Source organism: Leptonotus elevatus, chromosome 18 (genome assembly GCF_054856555.1).
Source record: "Leptonotus elevatus isolate MCC_2025b chromosome 18, RoL_Lele_1.0, whole genome shotgun sequence".
NCBI classification, from domain to species: domain Eukaryota; kingdom Metazoa; phylum Chordata; class Actinopteri; order Syngnathiformes; family Syngnathidae; genus Leptonotus; species Leptonotus elevatus.
In genome coordinates, this window is record NC_141256.1 from 16845330 (window position 1) to 16872353 (window position 27024).

General features: G+C 42.8%; 4 protein-coding genes across 7 annotated transcripts; 2 read left to right on the forward strand and 2 right to left on the reverse strand.

Annotated features, from left to right (window-relative positions):
- Positions 1–735: 735 nt before the first annotated feature.
- On the forward strand, positions 736–9716 carry ccm2 (CCM2 scaffold protein). The gene is made up of 10 exons (XM_086060632.1): positions 736–1166; positions 3436–3612; positions 3709–3792; positions 4063–4246; positions 4311–4447; positions 5903–6038; positions 6297–6354; positions 6442–6577; positions 7038–7176; positions 7413–9716. Exons 1-10 carry the CDS (start codon positions 1137–1139, stop codon positions 7736–7738), a joined length of 1407 nt encoding a protein of 468 aa, XP_085916758.1. The 5' UTR covers positions 736–1136; the 3' UTR covers positions 7739–9716.
- A 1182-nt stretch (positions 9717–10898) lies between these two features.
- fam167ab (family with sequence similarity 167 member Ab) lies at positions 10899–13791 on the reverse strand. 2 transcript variants are annotated; one of them, XM_086060635.1, is made up of 4 exons: positions 13543–13791; positions 12674–12709; positions 12035–12418; positions 10899–11272 (listed from the first exon to the last, which is right to left on the reverse strand). In XM_086060635.1, the coding sequence occupies exons 3-4, from the start codon at positions 12350–12352 to the stop codon at positions 11009–11011; spliced, it is 582 nt and encodes a 193-aa protein (XP_085916761.1). In that variant the 5' UTR covers positions 12353–12418; positions 12674–12709; positions 13543–13791; the 3' UTR covers positions 10899–11008. The 2 variants fall into 2 exon arrangements, with proteins under 2 accessions (XP_085916761.1, XP_085916760.1); XM_086060634.1 differs by lacking the exon at positions 12674–12709 and having other exon boundaries at positions 10900–11272; positions 13543–13790.
- Positions 13792–14149: 358 nt separating this feature from the next.
- lca5 (lebercilin LCA5) lies at positions 14150–21611 on the reverse strand. Of its 3 annotated transcripts, none has more exons than XM_086060631.1 (9): positions 21422–21611; positions 18275–18655; positions 17898–18115; positions 17481–17786; positions 16379–16516; positions 16091–16187; positions 15856–16019; positions 15489–15660; positions 14150–15272 (listed from the first exon to the last, which is right to left on the reverse strand). In XM_086060631.1, the coding sequence occupies exons 2-9, from the start codon at positions 18627–18629 to the stop codon at positions 14596–14598; spliced, it is 2127 nt and encodes a 708-aa protein (XP_085916757.1). In that variant the 5' UTR covers positions 18630–18655; positions 21422–21611; the 3' UTR covers positions 14150–14595. The 3 variants fall into 3 exon arrangements, with proteins under 3 accessions (XP_085916757.1, XP_085916756.1, XP_085916755.1); XM_086060630.1 differs by lacking the exon at positions 21422–21611 and adding an exon at positions 19454–19758; XM_086060629.1 differs by lacking the exon at positions 21422–21611 and adding an exon at positions 19793–20210 and having other exon boundaries at positions 14151–15272.
- sh3bgrl2 (SH3 domain binding glutamate-rich protein like 2) lies at positions 21165–26969 on the forward strand. Its single transcript, XM_086060636.1, has 4 exons — positions 21165–21346; positions 24787–24972; positions 26197–26277; positions 26423–26969. The coding sequence occupies exons 1-4, from the start codon at positions 21299–21301 to the stop codon at positions 26432–26434; spliced, it is 327 nt and encodes a 108-aa protein (XP_085916762.1). The 5' UTR covers positions 21165–21298; the 3' UTR covers positions 26435–26969.
- The last annotated feature ends 55 nt before the right edge of the window (positions 26970–27024 follow it).

Genomic DNA, 27024 nt, shown 5'->3' on the forward strand with positions numbered 1-27024 from the left:
TATGAGTTTTATGGATGCCGTATTACCAAAAAAAAAAAAAAAAAAGGCCACAGCGTGAGGATTTCTTTGTGGTGGTTAAATATAAAACATGAGTAAATAATTAATGGGGAGGAGGAGGAAAAAAATAAGCAAGGCTGATGTCCAGTATTGTACCTTTTTGCCCTGTTTTAGGGAACAATATGAATATAATGAATAACATATGGTGCTAACGTTCATTTTGTATGGTTTTTGTTTTTAGAAGAAATGACAACTATTATGCTGAAAATATAATGTTAAGCCTTACTGTAGATTCATATATGAGACTGTTCATCCCAGAAGAAAAAAATAAATGAATATGGTATTTGAAAGTGCAATACAGCCACAGTGTGTGTTCAAAATTTTTATGTCCCATTGTAACTGAAATAAAAATCTGACTTCAATTGTGAATTTGTGATACATTCTATTTCAACGTATAAATGATGTCATATTTCTGGATTTTGTTTTGTGTGTAAACAGGACAATTCACGCTTCAACTTGTTGAGCGTCATAATCTTCCGCTTGAAGCTTTTGAACAAGCTGAAGTTGTTGCGGCTCAAGCATTATTACGCACTGAAAGCATCCGCTGAATCCAGCTTTTGTGGATGCTGAGTTCCAGCGCGGCCCTCCGGAAAGATTTTTGCGTGTGTGTGAGAGAGCTGAGTAAAATTTCTCACGTCTCGAATATTATATGAGTATGCAGTAGATGCGTATCGCCACTTGGACCAAAGGGGGCGCTACAGTGTTTGCTTAGCCGCATTTGACGCCCAAAATGGCGGCACGGTTGAAAAGTTTGGATTGTTTTGTTCGACTTTGTTTCCCCGAGCATTCATCGAGGCGTTTAGCTAAATAATCCCCCGTTGGATTCAAACCGAAAGGCTCGCATGACGCCCCCCTGCTTAAGGATTTCGGGACGGGTCCGAAAATGAGAATGGCGCTTAGCCCTCACCCCAAATTCGGACTGACTTCACCCATGCTAGGCTAATAAGCTAAGCTAACGTCGGAAGGAATTCCCGGTGTTCCCGAAAAGCTTCGTTTTTTGGTTATGTCTTGTCTCGCTTGGACTGAAGAGGAGGAGGGGGCGGCGAGTAGAACATGAGGAAGAGGACCACGTCGTAGACATGGAGGAAGATGTGAAAAAAGTGAAAAAGGCAAGTCAACACTTTTTTTTTTGGAGGTGGTTGTTTTTACAGCCGAACTCACTGACCATTGGCCGGCTAGCATGCTAACCCGCTTGCGCTCATCGATACAGTTGAGTTAGACGCTAAAAGTTAAGTCCGTCTCGTAAAATCGCAAATAAAGGTATCACATTGCTTGTGCCGTATAATATATTATTATATTAAGTGTACACGAACAAACTTTGGGTCTAGTACTGCGGTGCTGAGATTTAGCTTTATGCACTCGAATAACGTCACACTGATTTAGCTCAATGATACTGTTACGTAACGGGCTCCCCCCTATACTGTGGAATCCACATTTTCATAAGGAATAAATGTGTTTGATTGTTTTGTCTGTAGTCCGTTACAGTGATGTCGGTGGTGCTGCACTTCTCGTCTGCGCAGCTTGAGGGTGATAGTGAGTTGTTGCTATTTAGAAAGTAAGGAATCATGACGATAATGATTAAATTCACACGTCAGTCAAATGAAAAATCTGGGTTGTCAACCACTATGACGTGGCTTCAATGACGTCATATTTTCATATTTCATGCAGAATTAAAACAACATGGATTGAAGTCTGATGCTTTACCTTTATGATAAATCTTAAACAAATTGTTGTTCTACATACACAGAATGTATATTGCATTTTTCCATGCTGTAATTAAAGATAAATTCATACAACTCCACTACAATTCACGAATTTGTCATGTGCAGAAAGTCAATCAGTGCCCTGGAAATGGGGGGAAAAAAATGTATGTTCCTCCTTGTACTTTTGTAGTGACCAGCAGATGTTTGGCACAATTGCTGCTGTGAATAACCAAATACACGGTTTGGCATAAAAAAAATTGCTTTCTAGATTTATTATGATTATTTTTTGTTAAGCCTCTGTTAATCTCTAAAACATATTCACAGTTTTTGTGTTTTTGCTAAAACATGTCCAAAAAAAAAAAATCATTTAAATTGCTGCCATCTGGTGAATAATTATAAACAGGTGTTTATGGCCTCCACAACGTCATATCAGACTGTGAGTCATAAAAAAAGTTTTTGCCTCAAAGCAACACTAAGATGAACATTCTTTTGTTACGATGTTTCTAAAATGTTGTGCCAACGCACCGGGTTCAAGTCGAACAGCCGTGAGCTCACATTTCAAACATGCAATGTTAATGCACCTGTTGCGTGAAGGCAGCTAACACAGTATTGAATAATGCAGCGGTCATCCGCAGAGTTGTTCCGTGGACTCTGCAGTCAAGTTTGAGCGTCGGTGTCATCACAGGATGCTGCGCGGCGTTCCACTTCCTCTTTTGGTGTCATCGTGCAGTGGCGAGACGCTTCCCTTTTCTGTTGTTGTGGCTCACATGTCCTGGTGTTAGACATTGTCACTTTGTGCTAGCATAGCGCGAGGCAACGGGTGATAAGCGTAAACAACCAAACAATCGCGCAAGACTGCTAGCATCCGGTTGCATGGAGTACGAGGTAGGATCTTTCAATTATTATTATTATTTTTTTTAAAGAGCTCAGTATTGTTCATTCGGAAATGTCATCATCATTGCTCTTTTATTTTTATTTATTTTTTTATTATTATTTTTTTTATTATTATTATTATTTTTTTTCAATCTTTCAATTCTAACCAATAGACTTATTGAGAAGCGTGCTTAGATGTAACCCGAATTGGTTCTTAAATTGGAATGTGTTGTACACTGTCACTAACCTATGTTGTAGTAAGAAGGGTCATAATGTCTGTAAGCTGTAAATCTAAAACGATTAAATGAAAACACAAAAAAATACCGGTTGTGCCTTCTTGTGCCGCGTGATGATGTCTGTGCAAATAGGTTCATTAGTTCATAACCAGGAAACCTAGCATGCTTGAGAAAATCCTCGGTTTGCAGTTTAGTTCTGGACTCTTGTGCCTTGTTTTGTAACCTTGTAACTGTGTAACTGCATATGTTGGGGCCATTGTACACAGAGGCCACCATGTATTTATTACAAAATGCATCTTCCGTTTTGTTGTTGAGATTTATGCTCTACACATTGTGTCTGCATGAGGCCAGTAGTTGTTGCTACTTTTTTTTCAGTGTACTTTGACACAGCTCCAACCGAGGAAAAAGTGAACGTTTTTTTTCTTGAAAGCAATTGTTGCTGTCCCACATTTCAAATGATCTGAATACGAGAGGCTACACTCGCTCTGTGTTGCCATCCCTTTTTGTGACGACACGCACTGTAAAGTGTCTCAATATTTTCTGAACTCCCCCCCTCTCCCCTTCAGCCTGGTATTGTGTCACCCTTCAAGCGGGTCTTCTTGAAGGGCGAAAAGGGACGGGACAAGAAGGCACAAGAGAAGTCAGCAGAGCGCCGGGCGCTCCACACGGTCTCTCTCTCGCAACCCGACCACCGCATCGACCCCGACATCCTGCTCAATGACTACATCGAGAAGGAAGTCAAAGTGAGGCAAACGCCAACACAATCAAGTCTTTCCCTCTCACATTGAACTTTATTGACACGTTTTTGATGTAACAACTTGGTGCTGTGTTGTTTGTAGTATTTGGGGCAGCTGACATCGGTGCCAGGCTACTTGAACCCATCGAGCAGGACAGAAGTCCTCCAGTTCATTGACAATGCAAGAGTAAGTCATCTGAATTGGCACAGGGTTGAGAATATGGCCGTCAAAACATTCACGTTTAAGGGCCACGTGCCATTTTTAAAACGAGTAAAAAAGACAAAAATGTTTGTTAATATCAATAAAGTTAAAAATGTTACATGTGCATGTCCAATCAGTTAGGCGTGTCTTTCAAATCAGCTAAGATCTCCGGCTCACCCGTGACGCTAATGAGGACAAGTGCTGTAGAAAAGTTGATGGCTGTAAGTTACCGACGACCGTCGCTCCCGTCCGCAGAAGTCGCATCAGTTGGCGGGCCAGCTGACACCGGAGCAGGACGCCGTGGTGAGCTTGTCGGCGTACAACGTGAAGCTGGTGTGGCGCGACGGCGAGGACATCATCTTGAGGGTGCCCATCCACGACATCGCGGCCGTCTCTTACATCCGGGACGACTCTTTGCACCTGGTCGTCATCAAGACGGGTACGGACGGCAGCGCGAAGCCCGATGAGTCGCGCGCAGAACCAATAATCGTCTGCCCCCTCAGCCCAGGAATCCGGCGGCTCGCCTTGTCCCAGCTCCTGTCCCGATCTCAACAAATCTCAGACGCTGAGCTCCTTGTCGGAGAGCGGGGCCGTGCTGGTGGAAGTGTGCTGCCTGCTCGTCCTTGCCGTCGACAACAAAGTATGCCGGATTGAAATCATTATTGTTTATTGCACTGCGCAGCCAGACCGATGTTGCAATCAGGGATGTGATTTTTCCGCTAATTCGCGGAATTCCGCTTTTTTTATCTCCAAAAATAAAAGGTTACAATTTTTTAAGTGGTAAAAAATCCGATTTCGTCTCTCGACAGCGTTCCATTTGAGTGTTTCCGTAACAGAAATGAAACGGATCTTGCGATTGGCTGAAGTCTCCGTGTTGACCAATAAACGCGCTTGTTATAAAGGCATAGGCGTATGCCATTGTTCATTTCTCAGACGTTTTTGCCGGGTGTTTAAAGAAAGATGTCCGTGATCGAATAAGGAAATTGACAAGATCGTAAAAAACACGTTTCGATGGGACCGGTTAGAGAAGGACATATCTGCAAATGTCGGAAAGAAGACTGACGAATTTGTTCAGTGACTTTATTCGGAAGATCGATCGTGCCGGGAAAGCGCTTTGCATTTGGTGCCGTGATACCGTTGACGATGGTGCGAGAGGTTTCAAAGCTCTTGAAAGTCACGCAAAGAGCAAAAAACACGTGAAAGAACTCCAGTCAAGAACAACAAATTATTCCATCGCTGGAAGTTTCGGTGCCCAAACGAAAACTCCAAAACTTTACGGCCTCCATCCCTTATTGACATCACAATCGGAAGCGGTAATCGAGAGACGTGATCCAGTCGTGAATTTTGAGGTCGGTGGTAAACGTTTCAAATGAATCGAAATCAAATTTTCGAAAATATTATAACGTAATAAAAATGGCCATAAATATTTAACATGGTTAATCATTGACACAAACTCAAATGAATGCTGCATGTTTGCACTTTTCAGGTTTCAATATGTTGACTGTCTTGATGTATGCACTTACAGAGATGATCTTTTAGTCAATCATGCATTCGACGAATGCATGATTGTGTTTTTACCCGAGCTTGCTGCATGAGGTATTTTATGTTTTTGTTATGCATTATGTATTAAATTAAGAATGATTGATTAAATGATTTATTGCATGATAAATATATATGATGATATTCTCAGTGATAGTTTTTAAAAGCAAAGGCAGTCCAATGTTTTTGAATGTGACTTTTTGATTTTGAGTTGACTAAAACTGCAATTTTATATGGGATAGTTCAATATACATTGAAAATTTATGCTGTTGTTTTGTCTATTTCTTTGTCATCTGAGTGCATTGAAAGTACTTAAAAACACGGAAAACCCATGAGCTCTGGACCGAGCTGAGTGCCCGCGGCCCCCGGACCCCCCCGGCTAAATTTTCAGATCATTTCACTTTGGTCAAATCACATCCCTGTGCAATAGAATTCTATTTCCTGTTCTGATGGTTATCATCACAAATGTGTTAATCACAGGTAGACTTCTCTGCTTAGCTCCCAAAAAAAAGCACACGTCGGTAGTGAATGTTTTTCATTGTTGTGTGTGTATTAGGCAGCTGCAGAGGAGCTGTGCCTTCTGCTCAGCCAAGTCTTCCAGATCGTCTACACCGAGTCCACCATCGACTTCTTGGACAGAGCCATCTTTGACGGAGCCACTACGCCCACGAGGCATCTTTCCCTCTACAGCGGTAAGCATTCAAAGCCGATTGTCGGGAGTGAAATGGTTTTCCGATCAACTGCGATGAATGTTCAGTATTGCGGCTTCGAGGTTTGATGACTGTGTATACCGTATTTTGGTGTGGACCACCTTGAAAAAGCGTCTTCCCGTCAGAGTGCGTCGTCGTGTGCCGCATGTTAGAGAGAAAGACGGAAGAGTGAGATGGGAGCGGGCGAAAGGTGCGCCTCATGTTCTCAATCTCGAGTACTGACTTTGTCGTGTTCCTCAGATGACTCGTCAAGCAAAGTCGACATTAAAGAATCATTCGAAGGCGAGACCAGTCCTTTGTAAGTGCTCACCTTCGTATTTTTTCCCGCACGTTGTACGTGAAAGTTATTGCCGCGCCTCTGAAACTCTTCCACCCCCCGCCGCAGTCCATTCCGGGCATCGATGGAAGCAGACAGCAGCTCCCCGTCGGCCTCCGGCCCCGCCTCTCCTCAAGCCAAGGCGGCGAGCGAAGGGGAGCTCAGCACCACAGCCGCCGAGTTGCTCCAGGACTACATGACCACGGTATGACCTCGTCGACAGCCCTCAATCTTGCGTAGGCACGATTATTAGCGTTATTGTGAGAAAACTGAAGAGTTCTGTAACACCCCCCCACCCCCCAATTATTTTTTTTGCTCTTCTCCCTCCAACATATTCACCTCGTTCTTGGAGCCTATTCCCAAAATTCATACTTTTCCCACAACTTCACATTTTCATGCAAATAATTCCTACAGTATCAAGATTACTAGTGGAAACACTTAAAAAAATATATATATTATTATGTCTTCCCTGATAACGTTCCCAAATCTATACAGAAATGTTACATATTTAGATACATATCATTCAACAGAATTCCCAAATGAAGAGATATTTGACATGTTTACCTCCTTTTTTCCACTTTGCTTGACCAATTTTAAACCATTTTCAACTTCCAAGTTGCGACCTTCCATTTGATGAATCTGCTGATAATTCTGTGCCGGTGCAGCTTCGCACAAAACTGTCCTCTCAGGAGATCCAGCAGTTTGCCGCGCTGCTGCACGAGTACCGCAACGGCTCCTCCATCCACGAGTTCTGCATTAACTTGCGGCAGCTCTACGGCGACAGCAGGAAGTTCCTCCTGCTCGGTATGGCTTCTCTGTTGTCCGTCACTAACCGACGCTAATGCAGCAGTGAAGTAGCAACAAGTACATTCTCGATAGTTGCACAAGCATTATCAGGTGCTGTATAAGATGTGACGGCATAAGAAAAGACAAAGAAAAAAAATCGTAACTCAATTATAGCGATAACGTAAAAAGCCCAAAACGACTCCCATTTTGTGCGTCTTTAACGGTTTATCTTAATGTTGTTGCCCGGTCGTCAGGCCTGCGTCCCTTCATCCCCGAGAAGGACAACCAGCACTTTGAGAACTTCTTGGAGACCATCGGCGTCAAGGACGGCCGCGGCATCATCACCGACAGCTTTGGCCGCTACCGGCGGGCGGCCAGCTCCGCCTCCGACTCCACCGCCAATGGCAGCGGCGCGGCGGCGGGGGGCGTCGCAGGCGCAGACGGCGCCGCTTCCGACGAGGGCCCGGAGGAGGTCGGGGAGGCCTCGGAGGGCGACGAGTGGGACCGAATGATCAGCGACATCAGCAACGACATCGAAGCGCTCGGCTGCAGCATGGACGGCGAAGGCGCCGCGCCGTAGCGCCTCAGGCTGAACTGGCTGGTTACATGATCACACTGAAGGTTAGTCGTCATATGAAGTCAATCAAATGCACTTACGGTGACATGCAGTCAATCTATTGTTGTTATTTTTGTACTCGCTTATAGGCAGTATCTGCCACTGCTGTCAGCAATGTAGCGACAAACGGTTCCTCACAAGTGTATGGAGTCATGACTGACGCTTTTCTTATTTTCAATATTTTGTATTATTGTTGCCTTATTACTTTTTTTCCTGACATGTTTTTTCCTCCCCTGTTTATCAGTGTACAATATTCCCCAACCTATTCGCAATTTTTGGATTTTTGTTTTTGAAACTTCCCTCTGTTTTGCGCTCTCTGAAACACTCCAAGATGCCACAAGTTGGTGACCAAGCCTTGTCAAAATGCCCAAAATGCCTTAAGATGCTGCCAACAGCCATGACTTTACATATTCAAAGGAAATGTATGCCATGTTCAAGAATAATTTGTTTGTTGTTTTTTTTAACAATATTCGATTACAACAAAAATATATGTTCAACAGAATTTCAAGATGCTCTTTGTCGTCACGTATTGTAAGTACTAATAAAGTTCATGAAATGTCATCCCTTTTATCAAAACGCAAACTTACTCTTCTCCAAAGAGGCCGTGATAGTAGCCAAAATATATTAAAGCCTGGTCATTGAGTGCATAGCTGCTGAGGCCATTTCCCACAGCAAACCCCTAAAAAAATAAAATTAAAATAAAAAGAACATACAATGACATTGTTGTACAGTAATTACCACAAGAGATCATCAGGTGTGGCACAAGAAATGATCCGAAAATGATTATTTACTACAATTTTTTTTTTTTTTACGTCTGTTCATCCATCTATGCCTGACAATTACATTCTCTTCAACTAGATGGCAGAAGGTATAATTAACTCGTGTATCCATTCACGCAACAGGCCCACATTTCACACTCAATTAGTATTTGTGAGTAAATTAAGACGAGGTCATCAGCAGTGCTTTTTCTGACATTTTTGTCGCGAAAGTAATCAGGTGACAACTGAGGTGCCAAGTAAGGAACTATTTTGATATTGTTAGACACACAAAATCAAATTTTTTTTAAGTAGATAGTACGTATTATCTTGTATCTTTGAATAGACCAAGTATTGATCCTTGTGGAACACCATCATAGAGACCATTATAGACATTTTTTGCTGGTGTTAATTACCTATTCAGTAATTGGCACAGCCTTAAAAATATTTTATACAATAAATAATATACCAAAAACGATTATGATCCCAAAATATTTCAATCTCCTCTTGACAAGAAGTGGTTTCCAGATCATTTGATTTCACAAAAATGTTGCAAAGACTGTTCGTAACAACCCGCGCTAAACGGAGCTCCTCCCCAACATGCAAAGTTCAACTCTCAGTAGAGATCCATCACTTCCATATTTGTCCTCGGACCCGTTTCTGTACTGCTTTACAATTTAGACAGGGCTTGGCCACCATCTTGTAGCGTAGGCTGGTTCAGAAAGCACAAAAAGTTGTGAATAGGTGACATTTCTGCAAATAGCAGAGGTTCCCAACAAACACACATTTTTGAATTTGCGGGGGGAATACTACACTAATTTAACTTGGCAACTGACGACCACAAATGCTGTCAACGAGCCCCTCTTTGTCCAAGTAGGTTTTCCCAAACAGAGGAACGGGGAACCCAAAATGGCCGCTTGTTCATCAAGCAGGTTTGCTGACAAAAGGGCTTTTAGATCCTGTCCGTAATCAGCAGTTGTTGTACATGTACATTTTTTTTGTCAATGAAGGGGAGATACCCATTTTTTCTGGAAGAATATGGGAAACTCTTGAGTTCAAGCGTTGCGTTGTTCCGCTGGCGTTTACCCCCAATTGTGCCTTTCACGCTGTCGCACAGTTGACCCACACACGGACACACGCCGTGGAATTGTTGTGCACATGTTTATTAAAAACAGCTACTTTTTCAACATTTTTGTAACACTGTTGTGCTTTTACAGTAGAGGGCTTTGAATTTTCTACTTGGGCCTTCTTTTTTTTTTTTTTTTTTTTTTTTTTTTTTAAGACTACTTTCTTTCTTTCTACTTGGGCCTTCTGATCGTGGTTGCGTTTGACCGATCATGTGCTCGGGCCAGCCTGAAACTTTACTTGGTGTTTTCCGTCAGAGCTAAGTTTCCTAATGCCATCAAAGTTGGGAAAGTCGGCCGCTTGACTGGGAGCACATTCCGTCCAGGCCGACGCTCACGAGGTCGTTGGTTACATTGCGTGAGCCAATCGAATCTCCTGAACGTGCAAAGTTGGGATGCTGGTATGCTACGGCCGCTTAGCCTGGCCTCCGATAACGACAATGAAAAATGTTCCCAGTGCAAGCAACAACACGTTTCTTATCACGCACAATTAGCACGTAACCGCACATCTTAATTGGATGCTGAGCGACGAGAGTAATGAATTATTAACAACGCGGCGCAAAAGTCCTTGAAGGCATCCTAATTGGCCTCCCGTAATGTTAATCCTTAATCCCGTTTGTCTGCGTTGACGGGATTGTTCTGGCACTTTTACATCGCAGAGACTTTATTAAAACGATCACCCGGTCGGATTGGGTCATTAAAAGAGACTTTCGTCTGTGTTCGGGCCCCCGTCGGGCTCCATTGTCAGATGGCGTTAGCGTAAGCCAGTTAGCCGTGCTGATGTTTGTTTAAATTTGAAATGTCAGAACCTTCTTATCTACACAACCAAATTTAATCAAGCTAAATTCTGCTATAGCTACAGATATAAATATGGTCGTTTGTAGGAAATGTGCTAGCAAATATGTACTTAAAACGAGTGTACTGGGATGTCGGTTGGTGTTATGGTCTGTCATAGCGCAGAATTAGTTTTGGTTTAGGGTTAATTGTTTTCGGGAATATGTCGGATAATTGGTATCGAAAATGGATGATGTTCGAGTTTAGGGTTGCCCAGTGTTTAAGGGTTAGAGTAAAAGTTGGCTTAGGGCTGAGGATTTTTGTTCAGGGTAAACTTTGTGTTGGTTAGAGTTAGGGGTAGGTTCGGCGTGGTTTGCAATAAGGGTTTATGGTTTCGATTGGGGTTGTTTGGGTTACCATTGGTTACTTCGGTCACTTCGGAGACAAAAGCATCAACAACTGCAGTTGCACCCTTTGGTACATTCTTTTATTAGGTCTAAGTATGTTCAAGGCATGCTGTGTTTTCCGTTACATTCGAATAGGCTAGCGTTAGCGTCTGCATGCTACGCGTTAATGTTGAGCTAGCACAGCGAGAAGCGCCTTGAGTTGATGTTCATCTTGGTGACTCCGATGAGCCGCAGCGGCGCCGAGAGGCCCAGGCCCGGCGTGACGGGGCACTCGCACGGCAGGTCGGACAGCTCGTCGCGCTCCTCCAGGCCGTAGGTGGCGTCGTTGAGCATGCGGCGGTGCAGTTGGCACGCCTGCTCGATCCGCAGCTTGCTGATGTCGCCGCGCAGACGAACCAGCTGCTTCGCCAGATGCTGGTCCTGCGTTCGCATGTCGCTCTGAAAAGCAAACCGGGAGAAGGCCTGGTTGTGCCACCAAATCCACAAAGAAAACTCAGTTTCTCACGCTTCTTTCAACCGGGTCCATTCGTCCGTTTTTGCTTGGCTATTGTTGGAGACGATGCGATGTAGTTGCTGTGACTCGGCAAACAAAGCATAGATTAGGACCAAATTGTTTGCTGCCAAGATTTTTTATTTATTTTTATAAAATAGGTCAAGATTCGATAACTGTTAAGTCTCAACGATGTCAGATGCCCAAACGGGCTGCAAACTGAACATGAACAAATACAAATTTAAGATTGATGATAATTCCTATGTGATTAGATTATTTAACTCCAGAAGTATAAATTCAGACCTATCTAGTCCCCTGCTAAAACAGGCTGCCATCAAAATATAAAAACAACAAAATACTGGTGACAGAGTGAAGATTGTATTGTAATTTTTACGTCATGAAGCACAGAGGGAATTTATACAGGCTATTTGCTGCCTAAACGGGCTTGCATTTAGTCAAAGATGAAAAGAAACAGGAAGAGAGCCAAGGTTGCATCTTAACTTTGCCCAACTTTTTTGCCGCCTTGATGGGTTGCAGTAAAAATGGAGAAAAGCAGCAAGCGACTGAAGGTTAGTCGAAATGTCTTCAAGGAAATCACTTATTCGTGGCCAACTTTTTGCTGCCCCGACGGGTTGCCAGAAGTAAAGTAGCAGAGTCGGAGCAAGTTTCTTGGTTTCTAATAACATTTCAGAAGTTGGGAATCATCTTACCAGTTCTCTCCTGAGCCAACTGAGAGCCTCATCCACGTTCTCAAAGGCCTTCAACACACCCGATGGCAATTTGCACCGGATCACGTCCGAGTCCCCTCGTTTGCGGCCGCCTTCCGCTTCGCCGCTACCCGAGCTTCGGACACTTTCCGCCTCCACCCTGGCTTTCCATTCCAGGTAAGAAGGTCTTCTGGTCTGCAGTCTCAGTTTCTCCGTCAAGGCCTTCAGGGTCAGGAGATGATCGCCTGAATGCGAGCGGTCGTCTTCCTCGCATCCCGCCTCCTGCTCGGGTGCGATTGGACTGGTCCGGGAGGCTTCCATTATTGGAGCGCTTCTTCGGCACACTTTCTAAAACATTCTGAAGAGTTCCTCAAGTTCTTTAGATCTCTAGACGAGAGAGAGAGAGAGAGAATACGCCAAAAGTCGTTCAACGGGAAGTGAAAATAATTATGATGGTAGTTAGCGGATTCTCTTTCTCCATTGTGGTGATTAAGCCAATTGACTTGTCACATCAAATGACGGCGGCTTTGAAGTTGCTATGGCAACATAAGAGCATCGGTACTGTACATGACTCAGCAGTTTGATTTCAGTCTGTCATTTAAAAACAAAGAACCTGGCTTCAAAGAAAGCATTCATACGTACCCAAATTGTTTCCTGCGTAAATAGGCTGCCCCCCACCTCAAAAATACAAAAAGAAAAAAATCTTAAGATTGAATATTTGATCATTGCCACTGATAAAATCAAGCTGTCATTAACAAGCTTGAACAAAGTTACTTGTTTTCTGCCTGAACGGGTTTGCCTACGAAAAAAAGGGAATAAAGCGAAAATTGGATTGTAGTCGTTTTGTCGTCACTAAATTCAATAACTTGCTTTACTTGGACTAGGAAACGGGCATGAAAGCTACATCAAAGGCAGCCTAAACAATGTGCGCGTTGTTATAATAATAATAATAATAATAATCAGTAAAAGTGGTCTCAGGCCATTTGCGCTCCCTTTATCCCATAATAAGCCATAACAGGCCTGACCGGCAATGAGCTCATTGTATCTAATGATAGGCTTGCATTAAGACATGGAGGTGATTATTATGGCTTGCCAAAACCTTACTGGTCTGACCGATGGAAAGTTTGCCTCATTGCATTTTTTTCCCCACCAAGCCGTAAATTAAACAACATAGTCAGCATATTTTCACATAATGGGCATTTTATTTACAACCATCAATTTACTGCCCGGCTTATCTGTGCTGGCAGGGCACATAAAGGCAACCATTCACACTTATGGATAATTTGGAGTGTTCAATGGACCTATCATAGTAATATGCATGTTTTTCTTATATGTGAGCCAAGATTGAAACTTTGACATGCTAACCACGACTAGTTAGATTTACTTGACATTGGCATTTGTTCAGTAACTTATTTAAATGTTACTAGTAAATGTAGAAATTAAAAAAAAGAGATAAGTTATTGTAGGCTATTTCAAACGTTTTGTATTAACAATTGACAGGTAGTTCTTACCACGTGACTCATCAAGGTGAAGCGCTGCTTGACATCAAACGCACTTCCTCGTTATTGAAACTTGTTCAAATGTCCTTTCGTCGTCTCAACCGTGGTCCTAACTTGTCAGAAACCAAGTACACGAGTGAAGACCACCGTATGGACATGGAGCCCCTCTTTGGGGGAAAAAAGACCCACTCGCTGCGTTTTTATTTAATTCCCTCCCTCCGTCCCACTTCGGGTACTTGCGAAGAGGGTCAGCTTGTTTTGGAACAGGGAGCTACCGGTGGAGGGGCGGGGAAAGGTTGTCCGGGGATACGTACGCCGCCGCCTCGAGCGAGTTGGCCCGTTGCTGGGTAACGTCGGTGCGTCCGCCATATTGCGTGTTTCAGTCAGCCCTAAAAGGTATTGCAAATGAATGGAAAATCTGTGTTGCTGGGATACGTCTGTTTCCGCCATATTGGATGTGTCAAATCGGCGTTGTGCGCCTTAATTGAAAGAGGTAGTACACAAATTTGAATTTGTGTAACAGGTAGACACCAAAACAAATGACTAACTTTTAATCTGGTAATTACAAATGTTCGACGCACAATTCGGATTTTAATAGTTTTAATAAGTTGAAACTATATATTTTTTTAAATTCTATAGATTGTGCTTTTCAACTAGTGAGGTTAAGTCTGGAATGTATCCCACACAAACTGGTTCATGAAAAATGAAAAGGTGTATAAGTTTAACTCCCCCCATACATTTATTCTTGATCTACATTGTATTCTAGAATAAGTGTACGTAATGACAAATTCCATTATGTGTCCTCCACAAAACTTAGAAACATAATTTTTGAAAAGGTCCATATTTAATCATGAACTAAATGTCACAATAAATACTGATCTGAAAAAAACATTTTGTCCTTGTTTAGGGTGCAATAAATTAACTGAAATGTGCTACTAGCACTAACAAATAACACAAATTACAACTTGTTGGAAACAAATGAAATAATATGAATCGTTGTGTTATTGTCTATGGATGCCTGCTCACGAAAAACCTGAATGTCAAGTGCAACTAACTAAAACAAAGTTACAAGGTGAGCTCTTCGATGTCGTCGTCAAAGGAAGGAATGACGCGGACGGCGGGCCGGCTGTCCACCACGTGCCGAGCGCTCATGGAGGCGGCGGGCGTGCTGAATCCGAGGCGGCCCACCCCGCGCGAACCCGCCCGCGTCCCGACCCCGCCCGTCATGTCGTCCAGCAGCTCCGCTGTGCGGGCGTCGCCCAGAGGCGCCGCCAGAGAGCCGAACAGCTGCTGCATGAGCACCGACTTCTTGCTCTTTTCCTCCGCCTCGGCGCCCTTCAGGCTGAAGATGCCGATGGCCTCCAGAGCGTGGTCGTTGTCCTCCCTGGCTGCGCTTTGGCGAGGGTTCCCGAACGAGGGCGCAAAGTTTCTGAAGACCGAGTCATCGTAGGCCTTCAGAGAGGTAAGACTTCGCCGCCGCCCCGGCGACGACGGCGGCGTCTCGGCGGTGGCCGCGTTGGACTCGCACGAGTCGACCAAGGCGCCGTTGCGCGCGTCGTCCTTCTGCAGGTCGATTTCTCGCATCTTGGCCAACAGCTGGTCTTTCTTGCGACGCGCTTTGCCAGCGTCGGCGGCGCCGTGGTGGTGGTGGTTCCTCCACCGCTCCGCTTCCTCTTGGACGTGGACACTCTTGCGAAGGTTGGTCAAGAAGCTGCCTTCTTCCTCCTTTTCCTTCTCCCAGTCTGGAAAATCACACGCGCAATATATGAGGAATGCCAGAAGCTGAAAGTCTGGAGTTTGATCAGATTTGTTTTCAGAAAAATCAACTGGACAATACGGTAGTGCCTCAACTTACAAGTTTTTCAAGTCTCTTGCTTGATCTGCTTTGTGATGCAAGCAACAACAAAAAAATATATACATACATTTTATTTTGAAACTTTTGTGTGGACTCTTCTTACCGTCTATGAATACGTTGGCCTTCACGTCAAGGACGTCCTGGGAGTTCCGTTGATGTTCCTCCTCCGTTTCTTTCACTTCCCTTGAGCCGCTTTCATTTTCACTCGTCGTCGTCGTCTTCTGCTGCTGCTGCTCCGGGTTTGGTTTCGGTCCGCTGTCCACCCCGTCCACCTGCTGGCCACGTCAAAGCAAAGAAACAAAAAGATATAGTGCTCGAGAAGCTGAGCTGTTCGCTTGTTAGAGATTAGGGAATGAGCGGATGATTCCAAATGCATTTGAATTAATTATTCACTCAATCCCAACTCCCTAAATAAGACTTTTTAGAGGACTTTTTCTTGTTGTTACGAAACAGTATATTAAAGTTCTTACATAGTGACCGGGGGAGATCACGGCAGCCGCCACCTTGAGCGACAGGTATCCGTCGGGGGCCGGGTCGCTGTACTCCACGGAGGCGGGGGGAGGCGAGGGGAAATCGGGGCTGCTGCTGCTGCGGCCGTACGTCTGCACCGCCTTGGAGTGCGTCCTGTCGTAGACTAAAATAATCATGAATTCAGCGACGCTCGTCCTCGTCGCCGTCTCGCCGGAGGACGTCTTTTTGCCTCACGTTTGTATTTCGCTTCGCCATCGGCGACTTTCCTCGGTGAGACTTTTCCCATGCGGTGGGCGTAAATGTTCCTGGTTTCTAATTCCCGTTCTTTTTCCTGGAAAAGAGGACATCGTGATGCTAACCTGCTCTTTTCGTGCCTGTGTTTTTAATAGTGTGTGGTGGTTATAAGAAACACAACCAAACGTTAGAGAAAAGACGGTTGGGAACATATTGCATCGGAATTTAGCGTGGGAATGTCGTTCCGAGCTTGTCGGCCACCACTGGTGTCTGTTTCTATGTAAGCACCCTGAGTTTAATGGCCAGACGCTCCAGCTCCTTCTGCAGACTCTTGATCTCTTCTTGTGCACCGAGCGTCTTCTTCCTCTCAACAGCCAGCTGCCTCTGGTGGCTGCCGTTGAGCAGCTCCATGTTCCTCTCCAGCTCCTAAAAATACATTTCAAATGGAGAAAAGATGAATGAAATGGCTGAAAATTGAGAATTTTAAAGATGTATTGCTTATTCGGCTTCGTGACTAAAATTGTGATTAAAAAAAAAACCACACACTAAAATGTTACAATAAATACTAAAAAATAAACAATGAAAAAAAAATGAAGTAATAAAAAAAAAAAAAACACTAAAATGTTACAATAAATACTAAAAAATAAATGAAAATAAAATGAAGTAATAAAAAAAAACCACACACTAAAATGTTACAATAAATACTAAAAAATAAACAATGAAAAAAAATGAAGTAATAAAAAAAAAAACACACACACTAAAATGTTACAATATATACTAAAAAAAAAAATGGAAAAAAATGAAGTAATAAAAAAAAACCACACACTAAAATGTTACAATAAATACTAAAAAATAAACAATGAAAAAAAAAGAAGTAAAATAATATACAGTAGTAATAGAGTTGTGACCCCTGGTGGCCAATGTGTGCACACCAGAAGGAGTAGCACAATGTCCAGTAAATTATGTTGCAAATTGTTTTAATAGGAATTCAAGTCAAAAGCTTTATTTCCAATAATATGTTATATGCTGCCCCGCTAGTCGAAACATGATATTTTGATTAATTATTGCGTAAGGCTTAATTTACAAATGTCACATGACCAAACCCAGACAACGGGTCAACCGTGCTTGGCCGTTCGTTACCCGAGTTCTGAGCAACTGTGATGTTATTTTCAGTCAACAGCAATTGGCAAACTGAGATCAAAACGGGTGAACATACTGGAAAGAACATTTTTGACCCGACTTCCCCTTTGAATTCTTTATATTCTATTCACAGGTAATTGTCTAAGAAGTGTATGTTTCTATTAATTCCAGAACTGTAGCGAGCGATTTAATTAAAAACAAAATAGCTGCTATTTTCATGTCAAGTTAACGGTTTTTACGGGGCGGTCACCTTAATCTTGAGCTCGGCCTCGTGCGTGCGCGCCCTCTCCTGGTCCAGCTTGCCGCTGAGCTCCTCGCGGGCGCCCAACTCGCGCTGCTCCACCAACTTCTTCATGCGCCCGACGGTGGCGTGGCTCCGCAGCAGCTGCTCCTCCTTCTCCTTCAGGCGGCGCTCGGCGGCGCGCTCGCGCTCCCGCGTGCGCCGCAGCCGCTCGCGCAGCACGTGCGTCTCGTTGGCGTGGCAGGACAGCATCTGGGAGATCTTGCTCTCGGCGTCCGTGTAGTTCTGCAGGGCCTTCTCCTGCCGCGTCTGAAGCTGAAATGCGCCGTTGTCAATTACTAGAGGGCTGGATTGCAATGATCCATCAACTCCAAATTGCAGTTCATCTTTTTTTTTTCTTTTTTTTCGTTTTTTAGATGAGTGTACCTGCTTAAGAATACGATTCTCCTTCTGTAGCTCGGCGATGCGCAGCTGCAGCTCGCCGTGCACGTTGCGCAACTCGTTGATCTTCAGCAGACGGCCCGACAGCATTTGCCTGGTCAGGGGGTCCAGGTCTCTGGGAGGGAGGGAGTCCTTGCTGTGCGACCGTGTCGCACGGCTGCGGCCAGGACGTGGTGGGCGGGCTTGAACCCGCTTCTCCAAACCTGACATGCACATATAAAAAAAATAAAAATAATAATAATCTGTGAAAAACATGGCAAAAATACACAGTTCAAAACGGAAATAATATTTTACTTAAAACAGGATAAAAAACATTGTAACAAATTAACTTCAAACATGACCTTCCCAGGCGTGTGTCGAACCTGTGTTGTAGGGCGAACTGCTGGAAATGAAGTTTGCGCGCGCCGGCGGCGTGGGCGACAGCGTCTGATCTTGCGCGTACGGCGAGAGCGAACGTTCCGACTCGTTGTCGTAGTCGTCCGAGTAAGACGTGCCCTTGCTCCGGCGCCCCTCGCCGTCTGACGCCGGGTCCCGCTCGGGATCGGCGGGGTACATTTCGCTTTTGGGAGTCGCCTTTTCAGCCTGGATCCTGTCCTGGTATTTCTTGTAGAGCTTCTGCTTCTTACTGGCGGAGGTTCGACTCTTCCAGCTCCGGAGGGACCGTTGGCTTCGATTGTCGTCCCAGTCGTCATCGGATGCGTCGCACTTGGAATCCATTTTGTTTCGAGTTCAGCAAAGCAACACTATCGCGAATGGTTTGGAGAGGGAGAGGAGGACGTTTTTTCACAATCCAAACAATCTTGCTCACAGGCACATTTTCAGGAATAGGCAACACACAAAAGACTTACAAAGATGACCGTTGATTAACCAACCTCAAAGTTGCTACTAAGCAACTGAGGCGAGACACTTGACATAATGAGACCAACGGGTTGCTCTTGAGGACTTCCTGGTCGCACAGCATGGTCACTTAGCAACAACACAATGCGCTGGAGGCTTTATTCATAAAGTTTATTGTTGTCGCTTCGCCGAGAGGTTTACACGATTGAGGTTGTTGTATGCTCTGTTTGTGCAGGAAAGTAGTAGTTGCTTTATAATTATCTCAACATCATTTCCGTTAGGCTGTTTTGCATTAAAGATTAGTGTTAAGCTCTCAGACGACTTTTGATAGACAAAATCAGGGTGTGGTTGAATCTTTTTTTTTTGTGTGTTTAAATGCACAATGCCTATTTGTGTTTTGTTTTGTGTGTCAGGTTTTACCCTTAAACTTCAATTAGGAGTGAAAAGTAGCTTGGAGCAAGCACATATGGCCTCCTTTTTGTTTTAAATGATTGTGTGAGAGAACAGGTGAAAATAAATGCTTTAAATTGGAACTAGTGCATACAAAAGATCATTTAAAAATAATAAACTGGGGATCATCGGCATTCAATGTAAACTGGGGTCCACAATGTAAATCCAGCCAAAACAACCCCCCCTGACAGAGCAAATGGGCGTGTTTCTATGGCAACACAAGCCCACAAAGCCAAAATCAAGCCCCTACTTACCTCGTCCACTTCAATCCAAATTATTACTCACGACCAGAATGTCTTCACTACGAAGAAAATCTATAGTAGATTCAAGCATTGGGCAACTGCCCCATCTTTGACCGGATTAGGCTAAAACCCTCGCCGCCGTCTGCTCTTGTCAGTTGCATTGTTGTCACCGCTAACACACAAGTGGGCGGCGTCAAGCACCAATTAGTCCGTGTTAAATAAACAATGAGTGTGTGTGTGTTTTGACAAGCCCACAAAACAATTGCATCGCGGGAGCTAACGGAAAGCTAGCCGAGCTCCGCCGTTGGAGCAACAAAACAAAACACTGCAACAGGTGAGGCGGCGTCTTACCGTTAGGTGTCGTCTTCCACCTTCACGGCCATGAATCCCCCACAAAAAGAGTGGGTCGTGTTTTGTTTTTTTTACACCAACTGTGACATTGGTGGACCGTCTCAAGTGTGAAAAGCTCGTCGCACAATCTCGAAAAAAATCAACAACAAAAAAAAGGCTACAACTTTTGGCTAAGCTAACACTGCTAACGTGCTACGAAGCGAGCGAGCTAGGTAGCCTCCCCGCGTTTTTATTTGTCAGTGTTCAACACCGCCGTCTTGTGCGCGTGGGGTAGTCTGTGTGGATAATATGTCGAGGTTATGAATCCAAATTGAACTGGGAGGGAGGACGGAGAACAGGAACGACGGCCATCGCTCGGCTGCTGTTGGTGAGGAGCCGCTTCTATGACGTCACAGGATCGTCTTGCATTACACCACGCGAATGCGGTTAACTCAGCCTACGGCGGTGCATAAACACTAATTGGATTGCTACAATAATAAACTAATAGTAAATATAAAGAATAGTATTTATGGGAGAAATAATCATGATCAATGCATTGGCCGGGAATTGAACCAGCCACCAATGCTTTGAAAATCAGATTTAAATGGGTGTGACGTCATTAACATTTTGCATGTGTGAAAATTGAAGTACACTTTTTCTTTTAATAACGTAAAAATACAGAAGTACCGAAATGTACTTAAGCACAATATTTACTTTGGCTCATGTAGTATATAGTATTGTGACCATGTCAGTGTGCTTGAGCAAGCTAATGTTACTTTCCTGATGCTACGTCGTATTAAATCCTCTTCCCTTGTCCAGGGAACTCTCAACCGTGGTACAGACTGAACATGCATGATCTCTTTTCGTTGCTTTCGCACAAACTTTATTTGAGCTTTTTTCCACCAACGCACGCTCAGCTCAAGCTCCACCGCTCTCATTCACTCCCTGGACCAACAGCGCCCCCTGTGCCAAAGTGCGGCACTGCAATACTCCATCCTCCATAAAACTACTCTTTAAAGGGCCAGGCTTGGCGTGTAACAGTCGTTAGAAGAGAAATGATTCAGACAGCAAGAAAAGGAGAACATTTTGGACACCCCTGATTCAAAACATTCGGTCTCTGGATTGTTCCACCTGAAAGTAAGTTTTACTTGAAAGCAGTAGAATTAAAACGTTCAAAATAAAAACATTCGATGGTGTGTCGCATTTCATTTGATTGTGATGTATACATGACACATATTTTTCTATGAAACAGTATGTAAGAGATCATATTTGCCTTTCCGTAAATAATATGTAAATAAGTCGACGCGTTAAAAAGGAGAAAAAGGGAAGAAAATAAGTCGACTTATTTTTCATTTGAAAAGTAACACCGGAAGCGCGTCGTTTATTATCGCCAGCCGGTCAGCACAAGCGTCCGATGGCTTAGTTTGAACCCTGGCGTCTTCGCTCTCATGCAATCAAACGCACTTTGTCGCGATATTGTCGGTTGAGCTTCGCCTTCTTTCGGTGGCCCCGTAATGAGGAATTAAAATGGTTATCATCAAGGTTTACATTGCCTCGTCAAGTGGATCATTGGCGGTGAGTGATTGGGGATATATATATCTATTTTTTTAACTATTGTTTGTGGATTATTGATCAAAATTATAACTATACCTGTGTGCAGCCTTTGATCATTAACAAAGGAAGTCGAGTCGTTTAAAGTTGTCTTCATCATCACAGAGAGGGAAAGTACAGGACAGTCCGTTGACCGTTTGGGTCAGTGATGCCAGAGCAGTAATTGGCTCTGAAAGCCTTTAAATGGAGTTAGTGTTGATTGAATGCAGGGTTCAAGTGATGGGAGGGAAACAGCCATATTAGGACTTTTGCTGCAGAAGGCATGAAAGGACCGTTTGAAATTGTCAGCATCATAAATTGCTTGTCAAGTATGCAATGCAATGCAAGGTAACATTTACATAACTCACACACAAACCACCGTGCTGTCAAAGTTAATGAAACAAACGTACCCTGATGATGATGTAGGTTTTTACCATTCAAAGTGTTTAAAAAATAAAGTGGCTGCTTTAGAGCGCCTTGTTGTCAGCAGTGAGTGTTCGCATGTCACGTGTAGAAAGATGGAAGTGAGAAGAAGGCCGATTTTATTTTATTTATTAAAAAAAAGAGTCAAGACTTGACAGCCGATGTATGGACAGGGACTTTAGAGTGCCTCATTGTTGTGATTGTTGTGGCATGGCTTTGAATGTATCCTTATGTACTATTATTATTTGTGTGTGTTTTTGCATTGTTTATTTGTCCCCCCGCAGTCCTATTTTGTGCATGTTTGTCCAGTAATGAAAGGATTATTCCAAGTTAATCCCTTCATTCAGAGTGCAAACAAAACACTTGCATACTTGTGTGCAGTGTGAGGCATTTATATAAATTTTTTTAGGGGTGGGCTATTTTTGTAATTCACCCACATGTGTTGAATCTGGCACCCTAAAATGATGACACACACACGCACACACTGAACTGTTTCCCATCAGACAAACTGGCTGTCACTTGGCCACGTTGCTATTGAGGGTGCACCGCAGGGTCACATTTGTTTGGGTGCGAGAGTGCATCAATCGAGCCCCTGACCGGCAAACAAAAGCGCCATTGTGGCCGCCGTCCCAAAATGCAACACCCTTTACGCATGGCGGGATATCCTCATTACTGATCTCTGATTGTATTTTTTTTTAATCCCTACTGGGATAAAAAAAAAAAAAAGCAAAATAAAGCTGCAATAGATGAAATTATGAAACACGCAATAACCGAAAAAAAAAGCAAAATAAAGCTGCAATAGATGAAATTATGAAACACGCAATAACCGAAAAAAAAAAAGCAAAATAAAGCTGCAATAGATGAAATTATGAAACACGCAATAACCGAAAAAAAAAGCAAAATAAAGCTGCAATAGATGAAATTATGAAACACGCAATAACCGAAAAAAAAAGCAAAATAAAGCTGCAATAGATGAAATTATGAAACACGCAATAACCGAAAAAAAAAAGCAAAATAAAGCTGCAATAGATGAAATTATGAAACACGCAATAACCGAAAAAAAAAAAGCAAAATAAAGCTGCAATAGATGAAATTGGCGGCACGGTGGCTGACTGGTTAGCACGTCCGCCTCCCAGTGCAAAGGTTGTGAGATCAAGTCCGGCCTTCGGCCTTCCTGGGTGGAGTTTGCATGTTCTCCCCGTGCTTGCGTGGGTTTTCTCCGGGTACTCCGGTTTCCTCCCACATTCCAAAAACATGCATCACAGGTGAATTGGACACTCCAAATTGTCCATAGGTGTGATTGTGAGTATGGTTGTTCGTCTTTGTGTGCCCTGCGATTGGCTGGCAACCAGTTCAGGGTGTGACCCCGCCTACTGCCCGAAGCCAGCTGGGATAGGCTCCAGCAACCCCCGCGACCCTTGTGAGGACAAGCGGTACAGAAAATGGATGGATGGATGGATAGATGAAATTATGAAACACGCAATAACTGAAAAAAAAATAGCAAAATAAAGCTGCAATAGATGAAATTATGAAACACGCAATAACCGAAAAAAAAAAAGCAAAATAAAGCTGCAATAGATGAAATTATGAAACACGCAATAACCGAAAAAAAAAAAGCAAAATAAAGCTGCAATAGATGAAATTATGAAACACGCAATAACCGAAAAAAAAAAGCAAAATGAAGCTGCAATAGATGAAATTATGAAACACGCAATAACCGAAAAAAAAAAAGCAAAATAAAGCTGCAATAGATGAAATTATGAAACACGCAATAACCGAAAAAAAAAAAGCAAAATAAAGCTGCAATAGATGAAATTATGAAACACGCAATAACCGGAAAAAAAAGCAAAATAAAGCTGCAATAGATGAAATTATGAAACACGCAATAAACGAAAAAAAAAGCAAAATAAAGCTGCAATAGATGAAATTATGAAACACGCAATAACCGAAAAAAAAAGCAAAATAATGCTGCAATAGATGAAATTATGAAACACGCAATAACCGAAAAAAAAAAAAGCAAAATAAAGCTGCAATAGATGAAATTATGAAACACGCAATAACCGGAAAAAAAAGCAAAATAAAGCTGCAATAGATGAAATTATGAAACACGCAATAACCGAAAAAAAAAAAGCAAAATAAAGCTGCAATAGATGAAATTATGAAACACGCAATAACCGAAAAAAAAAAGCAAAATAAAGCTGCAATAGATGAAATTATGAAACACGCAATAACCGAAAAAAAAAAAGCAAAATAAAGCTGCAATAGATGAAATTATGAAACACGCAATAACCGAAAAAAAAAAGCAAAATAAAGCTGCAATAGATGAAATTATGAAACACGCAATAACCGAAAAAAAAAGCAAAATAAAGCTGCAATAGATGAAATTATGAAACACGCAATAACGAAAAAAAAAAAGCAAAATAAAGCTGCAATAGATGAAATTATGAAACACGCAATAACCGAAAAAAAAAGCAAAATAAAGCTGCAATAGATGAAATTATGAAACACGCAATAACCGAAAAAAAAAAGCAAAATAAAGCTGCAATAGATGAAATTATGAAACACGCAATAACCGAAAAAAAAAAAAAGCAAAATAAAGCTGCAATAGATGAAATTATGAAACACGCAATAACCGAAAAAAAAAAGCAAAATAAAGCTGCAATAGATGAAATTATGAAACACGCAATAACCGGAAAAAAAAAGCAAAATAAAGCTGCAATAGATGAAATTATGAAACACGCAATAACCGAAAAAAAAAAAGCAAAATAAAGCTGCAATAGATGAAATTATGAAACACGCAATAACCGAAAAAAAAAGCAAAATAAAGCTGCAATAGATGAAATTATGAAACACGCAATAACCGGAAAAAAAAAGCAAAATAAAGCTGCAATAGATGAAATTATGAAACACGCAATAACCGAATCCCGCTGAGGAATACGTGATCACATTTCAGATGCATCTTGACTTTTGATGAGCTTGCAATTGAATTTCTCTCGCGGAAGGTGAAAAAGCAGCAGCAGGCGGTGGTGGGCTTCCTGGAGGCCAACCGCATCCGCTTCCAGCAAGTGGACATCGCCATGCTGGAGGAGCAGCGGCAGTGGATGTACCGCCACATCCCGTGCGACCATCGGCCGCGCAAAGGCAACCCGCTGCCCCCGCAGATCTTCAATGGCGACCGCTACTGCGGGGTAGGAAGACAACGGAAACCGCCTCGACGTGTTGCCGGGAAGGGAGTTTCTTAAAAAAAAAAGAGAAAAAAAAAAAGAAAAAAAAAAAAAGGAAGGGAGTTTCTTGTTTTGCGTTCTACGATGGTCCAAAAAATGTGCACGTCAAACTGTTAAAGCAATTTTATTTACAGCTAAGGAGAAAACATTTTGAAAATAATGTACTGCTAATTGTGAGTTATGTTGCCTCAATATTGTAATTGCAATTTAATATGGGATCAGTTTTTATAATATCTCCCGAGATTTATTACACAAAAAGTGCCAAAAAGTATTTGAATGGTTTCTGCTGAGTCTCGTTTTATTTTTTTTTGTCAATGAATTGCGCTTTGACCGTTTACGAAATGCACTTTGATTTTTATGAAAAGTAGCGTATTTTTTGTGTTTTTTGCTGCTCATATTGGCACATTTTCAGAATTCCTTTTGCTTGATTTTCCACACGGAACCTGATTTGCATAACAAAATCTCAGCGATAATGACATGCTTGAAAAGGGGCAGACGTGTCCTCGTCCAAGTTGGAGCATAAAGAAAATAGCAATAGTTGGAATATGGAATATCTGAACGTGATCTAATTGGTGGAATCCAAATGTCACTTTAAGATTCAGTGACATTAAAATAGCCGAAAACCAGTGAAACTTTCTCGGCACCAAATTGTGGGTTGAAATGTTTTGGTGTCAATTTTAGTGTAAGACTAATGAAAATGAAAGACATTTCGTTTGAATACTTAAAAAAAAAAAAAAAAAAACTGCGTTACGATGTTGATTTTAATTGAATTGTTCAACTCAAACTGTATCATGTGCATGCAAAGTATGAAAAAAGAGATTAGTCTGCAAATATGAAGAGATGATAAAAAATCCGAGGGGCCGCGATGGCACAAAAGTAGGTCACGGCTGTTTGGCTCCGTTCGAACGAAGTCGTCGTCGTCCGCCGGGTTGGCTCGCGACCCTTTTTGCTGCCTATTGTGAGTTGACGCGCGCCATCATCTGTAATCCCGCCACGTAATCCCGGCACGGATTACGTGGCGTCACTCTCGCTGCCGCTGGTAATCCCATCGCCACGTGCTTTGCGCAACGGGTTCCGGGACGGCAACCGTTACGAGCTAAAAGGTTGTGGTGGTGAACTGGTACGAAAAAGGTTCACGTGGAAGCTGTAAATGTAACGCACCCTTTTTTTTTTTTTTCTTCCCGGCAGGACTATGACGACTTTTTCCAGTCGAAAGAGAACAATTCTGTGTTTGCCTTCCTGGGCCTCACTTCTCAAGCATCTGCCAATGTAAGGGGCTTGTCTTTTTGGCAAATGTATTCGTCGTAAAAGTCTTAATTTTGCGTCACGGAAAAAAGGAGAGTCTTCCACTTTCATGTCATTTAATGTGATAAGATTATTTGTCCAAAATGATTATTTTTTTCTTTTTCTACAGCCGGACTCTTAAGAGGCCAGTTCTGAACAAAAAAAGGTGAAACCTCCTCCTGTGTCTTCTTACCGCGGACGCCAGACGTCCTCAAAAAATGTCTTGCGCAAGTTGACAAAACGGACTTTGAGACCCCCCCCAAGAAAGGCAGCATTGCCAATCGTGTCGGTGTTTGTCAGTGTCACAATATTAGGCACACCCCGCTCGGTTGCTAAAAGCTGCAATTCTGCAACTTTGCCTCTAGGCTGAGCTAGTGCGCGTCAGATGCGCTTTCATCCCAAAATGAGGAAAAATCCCAAAAGGGCTTTGCTGTCTTTTCACTGATCGTTGTGAATTTTTCTTGCTTTGGATGTCATCGGACGAGGGACGGGTGTGCCTAATGTTGTGGCCTAGTAGCATGCATATGAGTTGTCCATTTCTGCGACATGTGCATATTATTTTCCATGTGCTGTGCCATCATGTCAAATCCATAACACTGTGACTTTTATGACATTTGTCAGATGTGATGACAATCTGCCACTTTTGCAAAAATAATAAAGTTGATCTATTGATTGCATCTTACGCAATTATGGGTGCGTGCGCGTCCCAAAAAAGATATTGTAACAATTGTA